We start from the raw sequence: 14,143 nt of genomic DNA, 5'->3' as shown, positions 1-14,143 counted from the left end.
ATGTAATATTTTTAAAAGAACGTGACAATTTTTTTGTAACAAATTTTGAACTAATTAAAATTATTGTTCATTTTTATCTCGCTTAAGAAAAATGTAGATATAAATTTATATCACTTCTTCTACATCCTTTTAAAAAATTTTTTTTTTTTTGCATCTGTACTATTTCCGTTTAAATAACATAGATATTTTTGTTGTTACTTTTTAATTTTCATGTTTGCTTTTTTTCATTTTTGAATAATTTTTTTTAAATTTGAATTTTTTGTGTTTTAAAGATATATGTTCATTTATATTTATTATTACATCTATGTATTTATTTTAAATTTTCTCATTTCCAGTTGCTTATTTTTAATTTTTTAATTTTTGTTTTCGCGAATGTTGTTGCATAGAATGTGCTTCTTTTAAATATTTGAGTTTGTTATTTGTTAACAGAGATAATTAAAACGTGAAAGCTTGGCATCGTCACATTAGGTATGTAAATAATCCTAGTATACATATATATATATATATATATATATATATAAGTACATACATACATATACGCAAATACATAACATTCACCTATGTAAACATATGCTAGGAGGCAAAAAAAAAAATTTACTAAAAGCTTGTTTTTTGTTTGTAACAATATTAAATGAAAATAGTTAAAGAGTTTGTTGAATTACAAAACATTTTCACTGAGTACATCAGTATATATCTATTTTTTTTATATATGAGGAGAGTTTAAATACGCTCTATTATGCCTTATGTCATATGTTCTTATATCATTATAAGCCTTATGAACTCTCTATATATGTATAAATAGCACGGCATATATACATACATATTTAGGGAGCTTCCTATTTATGAGTCTATATTACATGTATATATATATATATATATATATATATACTCCTGTGACTGTTAAGAGAACGGAAAAGAAGCAAAATGACAGCTGTCAAAAATAAAATGAAAGATATATGTATTCTATTAAATAGTAAGAATGAGAAAAAGATACAGGATGGAATAAAGAAGTTGTGTTTGTTCATAAAAAATAACTGTGCCCTTTCTGATAATGAATATAACATATGTGTCAACACATTAATAGATAATAATTACTTAGATATAATTATTTATGTATTAACAGCTGAAGTAGAGAAAACAAAGTTGTCGAAAATTATGCGCGATGTTAATTTGAATTATATAGAAATTGTGTTTTATACATTAAGTTGGGTACTTCGGAATAAGTTTCAACAATTTTGTAGATATGAACAAAATAACAAAATGGAAAAAATTGACATTATTGAGAAGCTCGAAAAATCAGAAACTTTGCACCATATGGGTGTATTTTTTTGTGAAATTTTAAACTTTTTAGAAGTCATCATTTTAAATAAGTTTTGCTATAACAGAATATTTATTTTGAATTGTATTTTTTATCTTTTATTATTCCATGAAAGGTTTCATAATTTGTTTTTAACCTCATCATTGTTATTAAATTTGATAAAATTAAAAGAAAAGATTCAAATAATTTCCGATCTGAAGCGTAAAAATGAATTATATAATATAGAGGAAAATATTAAAGAGTTCGATGACTTTATAGATGATGGAATAAATGACGAAAGAAGTGAAATAACAGATGATAAAAGAGAGTCAGAATTTGAAGAAAACACAAACGAAGCAATGAAAGAAGAAGGGTTACTTCCTAACAAACTTTTCATAGAAAAAGAGATCCTCTTTTGCAATTATAGCTTCGAGAAGGACTTAGTTTTTTTATATAAATATTTAGTATATAAAAATAGGAATAGTTTAAGCAGTGTGAGTATTAAGAGTATTATGCAAAATTGTGATTTTTATAGCGAAATATTAATAAGAAAAAAGAATGGAAAAAGTAAAATATTTAAAGAAGACATAATAGATAGAAAAAAAAGAAAGGGGAAAAAAGAGATAACAAAAAATGATTTTGAATTTTTAAGAATATCCATCTTAATTTATTTAACATATTGTTATTTATTTAGTACAAAAGATGATAACTTGCATAAAAACTTTTTTAATATATGTAATGAAATATGTGATATATATTACACATGTTGCAATGAAACGTTGAAATATTACATTCTCCTATGTTTATATGAAATTATGAAGAAAAGTGAAACTTATAAAAATATTAATATTTTTCTTTTTCTAATAAAATTATTAAGCACCTTTTTAAATGATGTTCAGAATAATATCAATTTTACTTTGCTTTTCTTTTTAAATAATTTCTTAAGGGGTAAAAAATTTACTAGCGTTTACAAGAATTCTACGTTTAATAACAAATGCATTTTTCTTTTGAAGGTTTCCTGTGAAGAGGTGAATGAGGGGAAAGCACACGAGACGAAAAAAATAGTGAAAGAGGGTTGGAAAAAGGGGAAGCAAGAAAGGAAGGAAGAAAAAGCGCTGTACTTCTTAGTGTTAAACGGCAAAAATAAAAAAACAACAGAAGGGGTTATTACTAATTATTGTAGCGATATTGTAGAAGAATTGCGAAAAGTGCAAAACATAAATTATGTACAGGTAAAAGACTTTTTCGCTTTGGAAATTAAAAAAAAAGAAATTCGTTCTATTTGTTTAATTTTTAAAATTTTAGAGGAATACATATATTCCTGCCTTAGGGAAACAAAGCATTTATTTATTAATCATCATTTGAATGAAGACAATAACTACACTATGGATGATTCAAAAAACAGAGGTTATAATAATGAAAAATGTATTCCGAATAAAGTGAATGATTCTATTCTCTCCTTTTTAACGAACTTAAAATTAAATTATGTTATTAATCACTATGTCATTGTAAAAACTATAGACAAATATCAGCATCTTATTAATATGTATTATAGCGATGATAAAACACGCACATGCTATTATAAGGGTAGATTCTATCTCTTTTTATTTCTTAACCTTTATATTGAGTTAAATAAAATATTCTTCATATACAATTTTCAGTTAATAGAAACAAAAAAGGAGAAAGCGGCGCTTTGTAATAGAATAGCATCCAGTAGCTTATTTTTATTTAGTGAGAAGGAATCCATAAATGATTCCCCAAACCGAAGAGGAGAATATGAACCTGAACATGATCATGTAAATGAAACAGGGAATGATTGTAAGAAAAATGTTTTTTCAAGAAGTCAGAAAAAGAGAAAAATGAAAAGTGATGAAGAAGATGTAAAAGAAAGGGTGGAATTAAAAAGGAAAAAGACGAAATTAGAAAAAAATAACAAGATAATAGAAAACACGTTACACACGTTAGAAGAAGAAATAATCGTTCCTCTTGATAGTATAAATAGGGATGATGCACAGTGGGAAAATAATTATAATATGCATGAGAAGCATAATAAGTACCATTATAAATATATTTATAAAAGGATTAACAGTGAAGCTATGCGAAATACGGAATTTTTAAATTTGTGGAAAGAGCTGATAAATTATAAAATACTTGTAGAATTATATATAAATGTAAAAAAAGCGAATATATATAGTTATAATAAAAGTGGAATAATAAATGATGATAATGTTTTAATTCAGAATATGAAACAAGCTAATGATTATTTATATCATTTTGAAAATAAGATAAATTATAATCAAAAACTGCAAGAAATTATATATTTTTTTATCCCCATCCATGTTACGAATCATGTGTTAAAATATTTTACCAAGAGAGATAAGCATCATTATTATAATTATTTTATAATTTCTTACTTGTACTATGTGTTTGAAACTTATAAGTGCATTTCTTTGTTTGTATTATCACTTGATGATTTTATAATAATACCTAAAGGAGTTAATAAAACAATTTTATTGAAAAATGTGAAAATAGATTTAGATACCACTTTTTATAATATGGTATATTCGTATTATCTCTTTGATGTTGCATATATAAACAAGTATTTGTTAAATATCAAAACCAGAGATGTTCCAGGTGATGTATTAAACAATAAAAAAGAGAAACAATCGAAAAGGAGAAATCAGGAGTATGAGAAGTTAAATAGAGTTCATGGTGCAAGTAGTGGCACCGAATCAGATGATTATATTTTCAACATAGATGTTAAGAAAAAAACAATTCTGAATACAATACATGACGGAAAGAACGAGGAAGGTGATATTCTCGAAGGGTTGCATTATTTCATAAATAATGTTAAGATAGATAATCATAATTTGTGGGCATTCCATTTTATTTTGCTTAAAAATTTTATTAATTTATTCGACGAATGTGAACTGAAAAAAAAATTATTACACGAATTGTACAATAAAAGGGGAATAATAGAAATTGAGAATTTTACCTTGTTTATTAATATTAACGATAATATATACAAAGTATTTCTTAAACTGTTTATTGAAAAGTGCTATTTTACCATTGAGGGTTATAATTTGTTAGAAAATTTATTTCTGATCTTCATATACTACAAAAAAAGGTTAATCATTGAGAGCGGGAAGGAAGACGGAGAAGTGGAAAAAGTGGAAGAAGAGAAAGAGACAAAAGAAAAAAAGCAATATGGGAAATGCGAAAAATGGGTAAAACACGAAAGATGTGCAAAGTACGAACAACATTACAACTTCATAGAATCATTTTTGTTTCGAATACTAAAAAAAACCAATCATTTCGATGCTAGCCATTTTGATGATTTACTTATATTTTTTAAATTCTTAAGAAGCATAACTTCTTTGCGAGAATTTGTTGTTGCCTTGTCAGTTTTTTATAGATTTTTTAATATATATAAAACAATGTTAACGTACTTAGATAATTTCAACGATGCTGAAAGAACACGAAAAGAAGGACAAAATGCAGTAGCAGCAGAAAAAAGAAGAGGAGGTAGAGGAAAAAAGAGAAGTATGTTTAACTGTGAAAATTCGTTATTTTTCAATTTAATAATCGATTTTTTTTTTTCAAACAATCAAAATTTTGTCCTTAATGGAATCCCAATGCTAAAAATCATTAAGGATAGTAGGGAAGGAAAAATTTCAAAAAATAGTTTGAACAACGTGTTTGACTACACAGTTAAAGATATTGTACGAGTGTACCTAAATTATGTAAATTATATTAAATGTGTATTACTGCATAATCCATATATATATTTGAATTTTAATAAAAAGCTAAGAAATAAGAAGACCGTAGAAGAGTTGTTTTATTCTTTTACAAGAAGGAAAGGATTTACCCAATATGAAGTTAGTAGTAATTTGGAAGCTACTGAAAAGGCGGCAGTTATCAACACCACAGGAAATATTATTTTGAACAAACAGGGAATTAAGCTTAATCCTATGACTAATGCTAATAATGGACATTCTTCGTATAAAAACGAAATAGAGGAGCATGGTGCAGTATATAATAAGTTTTTAAAATTTCAAGAAAACGTAAAATTATTTTTAAAAGAAATTAAAAATGTTCAAAGAAATAGGAAGAGTTCTCATGAATATCTTTCAAAAGTAGAAAAAATATGCAAGAAAAAAAGTAAGAAATTGATGAAAAAAAATTTTATAAAAAATAAAAAAGGTTGTATTTTAATGCATAATGAAGGAGCAGAATATGATAGGCCTTTTGGGAAAATCTTAAATAATTGCAAAAATATGCTAAGCATTTATTTAAATGATCATTTCATTCTTAATGTAGCTAGGGGGAATGCAGAAGAAAGTGAAGTGGCATGGCAGGTATCTCATGAGGAAGATGTATTTTATAATTTGTCCAATTTAACGAACATCTTATTTAATTATTATTTCGTTATTTACACATATGTAAATAAAAATGATAATGTGCATATGGATACCTTACTTCTTTTAATATATAATATTAATGAAATTTTAAAAGTGTACATAAACCGTTGTGAGAATATAAGTACAAATTATTGTTCTTTAATTAAACGTTATAGAAATTATGACGATATAGAACATTTCCTACGATTAAAAAATGAAGAGCAAGATGAAGAGACGTTTTATTCAAATAAATACTTCGTAAAAGTGAACAAGTTAAATAGACGAACGTTTTTACTCTTTATCAAAATTTTTAAAAAAGGGTTATTCAAAAAGTTACTGGAATTGCTACTAAATATATGTGATATGAATGTAGGAGCATTTTACGATTTTGTTAATCTTAATTTGTGTTTTTTGTGTAAAAACGTATATTTTTTTAGATTAAAAAAAGAAAAATATATAAAATTAGTAAGTACAAATTTAACATATTTGATGAATATTATCCTACAACAAGAAGATACTAGTAAAAACAACAAGCATTTTATAAGAAAAACCTGTTTCATGATTTTATTTTTATTAAAAAAAATAGAAAGAAAGGAAAGTTTTATAAATAAGTTAATCAAATGTTATTATTATGATGATAAGGCCGAAATTTTACGCATTGGGGGAAATAGTACTTACAGCCGTGAGAATAATAAAAAGAATTCTCTTTTAGAACACATTTCGAACTTTTTTATACGTTATATGGCTAATGAAAGTATGCAGAAAAGTTTAGGCAGCATCTGCGATAAGAGTACTTGTGATACTATAACTGTGCTAATTAATATAATAATGAAAAATAAATATGTGGATGTCGAAATGAGGAATATTTCAAACGCATTGTGCAAATTGTACCGCAGAACAATTTACAAGGAAGATAGTGTGTCAGTTAATTATGATATTATAAAAAAAATTATGCTTCACGATTTAAGTATGAAAAATGATAAGAAAGGTACATCTTGCATTTTTAAGAGAATTAAGAATGATCGTATATATATGTTAAATTATAAGGACATTGACAGAGAAAGAGATGTATTTATTATGTATAACTATGTAAAAAGTTCTAATATTAACACGTTAAAGAAGAAAAATATACATAGTATAAGCAAAGAAAATTATATTATTATGGCATTTTTATATTTGATGAACGATAAATATAGACCTCCAGGTTTTGATGATCAGTACAATCATTTTATAGATAATGTAACGTATGAAAAGATGTACTATTTACAGAAGAAGAAATATCCAAGCATCATGGCCGAGAAATACATAAACAGAATTATTTATGCTTACGAAAATGTAAAGGAAAAACGTATGATAAGCTTTCTTCTGTTAAATACCAAAAAATTAAAAAATAAAAATTGTTTATTTATAGTTTTATCAATTTTATTCTTCTTGGGCAATGTATTGGGTAAGAAAAAAAAGAGAACATTACTGTTCAAGCAGTATAACAAATATATGGTACGTAGAATGTGCAAGATCATTTTTTTTTATTTTTATGGGTACTTTTTTAAAAATGACATAAAAAGGGATGAGCATATTTTTAAGTCTTACGAAAGAATTGTTTATTTTACTTGTAAAATTTTGTTGAAAGATTTTAAAAAAAGCGAACAAGAAGAAGAAAAAGTAAAAGAAGAAGTAAAAGAAGTGGAAGTAGAAGAAAAATCGCAGTTTAATAACAAGGCATGCAAAAAAAATGAACGCGAAATACTTCCTAATTCTGAAATGGGGAAAGGAAGTTGTGTAAAATTATCTTCATTGTATCGTGAACAAATTAATCAGAATTATAACTTGCAAAATGGGTATGATGAAAAAAATAGATATAGGAGTGCGGATACTGGTAAGAGGGCTTCTACATATGATAAAGTCAGTGAGGAGGTGCATGTGAGTAGCAATCGTTATTTGAAATATAACAAATCTTTTATAAATGGCACTTTAAAAAGAAGAAGTGATTATGACTTTATGTTAGTATTGCTAATTAACTTACTGAACAAGAATAAGGGAAAATTTAATATAGAAAAGTTAATAGACAAATATATTTATTCCTTACTGATTCATATTTCTTTTTTTCCAAAGGAGAAAAGAAAAGTTTTTTATTATGAAAATGTCATGCGAAAATATATATACATGTTTAGTGAGGAGGAAGATAATAGTTTAGAAAAGAGAAAGCGGACGTATATACTATTCTACTCATATTTTTTACTGTTTAAATATATGAAATTAAGAAATTTAGATGTTTTAAATATGATCAATGTTTTTTTTAAAGATGTGTATATAGAGAAACTAATTTTAGCTCAAATAGAAAAATATAAAAAGGTAAAAGAGTCCCCAAAAAAAAAAAAAAAAAGTGAAAAGATGCTAATAATTTTCCTACTAAAATTAATAAAAATGTTTTACGAGGAATGGTATCGCATATGTAAAGATAAAGGTGCAAGCCAAGATATATATTTAAAAACATTAAATAAAAATTTATTCCACGAATTGAAGAACATGTACAATTATACGTTGACATGTACAGATATTCATATAAGGAATATTTTTTTTGTTGATTTGTCTTATTATTTAAAATCAGTTACAATGGACAATATACTAAACAATAATCTAATCGATGAGGTTTTAAAGTTTAAAGAATTTAACTTAAATTATGATAATAATTATAATTGGTTATATATGAACCCAAGAATGTTAAGCAAGACATGTCTCTATTTTTATATGAATGAAGATGTACGTAAGAAATTTGAAAATAGAGAATTTGATTTTTTAAGTTATTTCAATATGAACAGTTCAGGAGAAAAAGAATGTTGTACAGGTGGTAGGATGAAAAAGAGCGTCTATAATTATGAGAATAATGGTTTAAGTAGCGGTTTCAACGAAAGTAGGAATGGATCAAATGACAGGAGTAACTATTATTGTAACAATATTGCACAAGAGAGTTCACACGAATTTTACAATAAAGAAGATGATATGTATGATTATTATGAGAATAAGGTTGAGTTAATGGAAAAGGGAATTTTTTTAAAAGATTGCAGTGGTAAAAATCCGTATTGCATATTAAACCAAAATGAATTTACGAAAAAGGAAACCTTTTATTTGGCACATAAAATAAAATTAAAGGATAATATGTATGATTACATATTTTTGCTATGTATGATTGTTAGTAAATTAATTTTTTGCTTTATATTAATGTCTGAGAAACTGAGAGTTTTTTTTTATCATTTTAGAATTTTATACACGACATACTATCGTGAAAATATCTTTTTGAATTATGATTTATTAAAAATGCAAGAAATTAATAGAAAAATAAAAAATTATATAAAGAGGTATCCAGATATTCACTTTTATATAGATTATGAAAATAATAACAAGGAGGAAGAGGAACAGCAACAGTACAATAAGATGGCTAGTGTGCAGAGTTATTATGACAAATTTTATCATAAGAATGGAAATATAGTAGATGACGGTTATAATAATGTAAATGTAAATGAGTTTTCTGGTACCAGAAATGGTATATTTGGAAATGATAAAAATCTTATATCGTATGATGATGAAAAAGAACATTTTTATCATTTGAAGAAGAATCAAAAAAATAGTGAGAGTTGTAAATTTTGTATAAAATTTAAACAAATTCACAATATTAGTAACTCAGAAAGAGTTTTAAATTTATTCAGTAAGGATGAAAAGGATCACATAAAAAATATGATATATTATGGGAAGACAATTCGAACGTACTTATTTTTACATAGCCCATATGAAGATAACATATATAAAAACTGTAACACCTTTATAAATGTAGAGAACATTTTACATGATAAAGAAAAAACAGACATGAATTGTTCAACTACTGCTCTTGGTCATGTTGCTACTAACGATGAAGTAAATAACAACAATAAGTGTAATAGCAATTCGAAGAGGAACATGAATGTAATGGATTTAATAAATACCTATTGTATTGTGGATAGTAGTGATTTATTATATGGAAGAAAAATGAAAGAAAATCATTTTAAGAAAAATTATAAAAAGGTGTTGAATAAGTATCTTCTAAATGATATTGATTTTTTTGGAAAATGGTTAAAACCGTTTTCTTTGAATGCTTTGAAAATTTTGATATTTTGCTTAAGTAGTAATGATTTAATAGTTAGAATAATTAGTTTAAAAGGATTATCTATTTTTTATCAGTTGTTAGAGAATTCTTTTTTTCTTTATAAAATTAGAAAGAAAATTCTTTCTTTTAAGAAGCGTGGTGTTATTTTGGAAGAAAAGGGAAGTAATATTTTGTGCAAAAACAAAAGGGATAGGAAGCTACTAATTCCGTTCAAAGAGATGTTTTATTTATATTTTTTTATGAAGAAATTAAAACTTTCAGTAGATCCTCATTCGTATTCTATTAATTCATTTGTATCATCGTATTCCTTTTTTTTAATAAACGGTATTTTTCAAAAAATGGATCTTGTAGACACTTTGAAAAGTTTGATTAGGAATAAAACCTTTTCAGTTTATTTTATTCAGGAATATTTAAATAGACAATTTAGAAAGAGTAAATACATATCTTCAAATATCATTAACTTTTTTATTATGTCAAACCAGGCTCTTTACTCTTCAAGATATGATCTGAAGAAAGGAGATATTGAAAAAGAAGAAGATGTAGAAAACGATGGAGGGGGGGAAAGTGAAGGTGCAAGTGGAGCACAAAATAGAATGGAAAACGGAATAGAAAACGTAGAAGAATATCCGAATGATAACATGTATTCCTCAAAAAGCAAGAGTCAGCGATATTATTATGAAAAAAATAATTACCTTAAGGAAGACTCATATAATAATAAAGAAGTTTATGTTGAGCGGAAAAACAAAACGATATATATAGATAGAAGTTTCTATGCAACATCTAATATCAACAGTAGAATAACGATGCGTGATTTTGGAATGGCCGATAATGAGATAGGAGAAAATGTATACCAGGAAAAAACAATAATTAAGAAGAAGGATAGGGATAGGGGTAATAATAATAGTAATAATAATAATAATAATAATAAGGAAGTTATGGATAAATTTTATTACATTCAGATAAATCATAAAAATGCCATAAAAAACATGTATAATGTTTTAAATAATAGTTCTATTTTCGAAATTTATTTATCCTTATTTTTTAATAATTACTTAAATTATTATTTGCTAAAGAAGTTTTTAATTTTGCTTATCACCTCTAGTAGTGTACTATGTATTGAATATATGAAGCTTGAGTGTGCTGAAGGTGAGACTCCTCTATTTAGAAGTAATGAAGGAGATGGAAATAATTACAAAAATGGTTTCATTAAGTATGAAAATAATAAAAACCATTGCTCTGATCATGTTAGTACAGAAGAAAAGGGATGGAGAAACACAAATGAGAACAGTAGCGTACAATTGTATCTTTATAAGGAAAAGGACGTAGCTGATTATTATAATAATAGAGGAAATATTAACAAAACAAACAGGTCAAATTGCAACGTGAACTACTACATTAAAAAAAATTTAGTTCTTAAGCTAATTACACAAAACAATATTCTCCTATGGCTAGATTCGATGATGCACCAAAAACTGTTTAAAGAAGAAATAGCATTTCATTTTCCTTCTTCTTTTATGTTTCCCCTCTTAAACTTTTACGATTTAATGAATGAAAATGAAAAGTATTACATGAATATTATTAACAGGGAAATAGTATTATTAGAAGAAAGTGGTGCTCCCATAACTTTTCATATGAAAAGGGATCTAATACCCATTTCTAATTATAGATTTTTTGGGGGGAATGGAGAAGCGGAGTATAAAAAGGAGAATGTTCCTTCTAATATAGAGAACATAAGTACAAAAACTACCTCAAATGACGTTACTGCAAATAGGGTGGAAAAGGTAGGAAATATTTTCATACATGAAAAGAATTGCACAGGAAAGGAAGTTAAAACAAAAAATGGCAAAATCACGGAAAAAGAGAGTAGCACTAGGATAAGAAATATAGATAGCAGAATAATTAGCCGTATGAGTGGTAGTATGGATAATATTACATTTAGAAATAGAGGAAATGATATGAATAGTCGTGATCTTTTGTATTCTTTGTCACATATGGAAAATATGGTGAGAAATCGCTACATCATGGGGTACATTTTTAAAGAAAGTTATGATAAAACGTCAGATGTATTTTTTTGCCTTTCCTTATTTATAAATAATATAGTGTCTAACTTATTTTACCCAAGCATAAGTTACTATCATATTTTTACGAATATGGTACTAAATCAAGAAAAGAAAAGAATTAAAAGATTTATACTAAGTAATGCATATAATATAATTTGTAAGAATAAAAAAGATAATAACAAATTTGATATATGGAATTTCTGGTTTAACAATTTTCACAAATCTATTTCTTGTAAAATTCGAAATATTCTTTTTATTAATAAGGTAGATGGTAGTTTGAGAGGTAATAATTTAAATATATTTTACGATTTAATGAAAATTATAAGGTATTTATGTAGAAGCTTATATTATATTTTTATAAATTTATTTCATAAAGAATATTTCTACCTATTTATTTATTATAATAATAAAAAAAAGTATTTAAATAAAGAAGATATTGCTTGTTTGAAGAACACTAACAAGAACAACGTACATATATGTAAAACATTTCTTAAATATGTCTACTTGTTATTTAATATTGTGTTTAACATATGTACATGTTTATATGATCAAGGAATATCAAAAAATAATTTATTTAATAACCTAATTTCAACAAATGTATCTGTAGACTTACATTTTGTGAATGATGACATAAGTCTGATTATGAATGAAGTGATGATTTTTTTTGAAAATGTGGTAATCCTTTATAATTATTTTAATACTTGCAATTCGAAACGCTTGAAAAGGGATAGAACACAATATGATCGTAATCGGTTAATTAGTGGTGAAGAAGCTCAATATGGCAAAGTGGAAGGAAAGGAACACAAAGGTGTTGACGAAAATGGTGGACAAATTAATGGAGGAGAAAATAATGGTGAAGTAAATGGCGCCGATGACGAAAATTCCAAAAAAATTGAGATGTATTACATGGACATACACAAAAAGCTATTAAAAGAAACGTACAATAAATCTCCACACTTTTCAAATTATTATTTATACAGAAAGATAATATTATGTGTATTATGTTTGATTCATACGAAATGTTATAAGAAAAGCAAATATTTTTATTATATATTTTTAAATAAATTAATTACAATATATCATTTCTTAGAAGAGGGAAGCAGACCAAAGGTTTACTTATATATATATGAACTATTTAGCATTATCAGAAGGAACACTCTTCAATCTTTGCTAAAACAAATTATTTAAAATGTTTATTATGAAGAATATATATACATATATATATATGTATGTATACGTTTTTTTTTTTTTTTTCGACATTTATTTTCCTGTCACATATTAAATAATTTATTCCTTCAATACCATTGTATCGCTTAAATAGTAAGAAGAATTAAAGGAGTGTTGAATTTTATTTTAAAAAGTGTTAGTGCGCAAAATTTTGTTAGCATTTTTTCATCATATTTTTTACGCAAAAGGGATAGCGGAACGAGTTGGAAGTGTATTTATGTGTACGTGCATATCTGTATGTATCTATCTATGTATATGTGTGTATGTTTTTTATGTGTATTTCTTTTTTTTTTTTTTTTTTTTTTTAATACTCTTTGCTGTTTGTTAATTTTAAGTTTGTTTTATTATGTTTGTACATCTTAATAATTTTAAAGAACATTTAAAGAAAAACTCAAAAATAAATATTATAACACTTTAAAAAACGTTTAATTTTGATATGTGGTGTTTTATAACATATACTGTTAAAAAGAAAAAAAATGCGATGTTTAGTTATCCTCTTACATATAGCAGAAAAGTCTACCTATACTAGGTGAATCTTTGGTTTTCCATTTTTTTTTTTTTTTTTTTTTTTTTATAAACAAAATTGAATGCAAAAAGGGATTTAGATAAATAGAGGTCTGAGTACCCAACAACTTAGACGATTAAATATGTACATGTATGTATTTCCACATGTGTACATTTTAATTTTCCCTTGCGTAATGCCTTAAAGTGCTCTCTTTCTCTCTCTCTCTCTCTGTGGGGAATACGTAAAGAAAAAAAAAAAAATTTTTGTTTCATTCTTCACATAATTTGAAAAAAAAAAAAAAAATTAAATTTACGACATTTATAGCCTTAAAAATGCTAAGAAGTTTTTTGCGAACAAATTAATACAATTTTTAAACATCTTTAAAATTTCAAAAAAAAATAAAAATCATATATATATCATATATAATATTTTATTACACATAATGTGCGCACTAATATAATTGGAACTGTTTCCTTTTATATAGCCGCACATGTGTAGTAGCATATGCATAATTGT

The 14,143-nt window shown here is 25.4% G+C and overlaps 1 protein-coding gene across 1 annotated transcript; it reads left to right on the top strand.

Moving 5' to 3' along the window:
• Nucleotides 1–924: 924 nt before the first annotated feature.
• MKS88_000421 (uncharacterized protein) lies at nucleotides 925–13,083 on the top strand (the record flags this gene model as incomplete). The annotated part of the gene is made up of 1 exon (XM_067215242.1): nucleotides 925–13,083. One exon carries the CDS (start codon nucleotides 925–927, stop codon nucleotides 13,081–13,083), a length of 12,159 nt encoding a protein of 4,052 aa, XP_067075661.1.
• Between the last annotated feature and the right edge of the window lie 1,060 nt (nucleotides 13,084–14,143).

This window comes from Plasmodium brasilianum, chromosome 1 (assembly GCF_023973825.1).
Source record: "Plasmodium brasilianum strain Bolivian I chromosome 1, whole genome shotgun sequence".
NCBI classification, from domain to species: domain Eukaryota; phylum Apicomplexa; class Aconoidasida; order Haemosporida; family Plasmodiidae; genus Plasmodium; species Plasmodium brasilianum.
The sequence above is the reverse complement of the archived record's forward strand: the minus strand, read 5'-3'. Positions and strand labels throughout refer to the sequence as shown.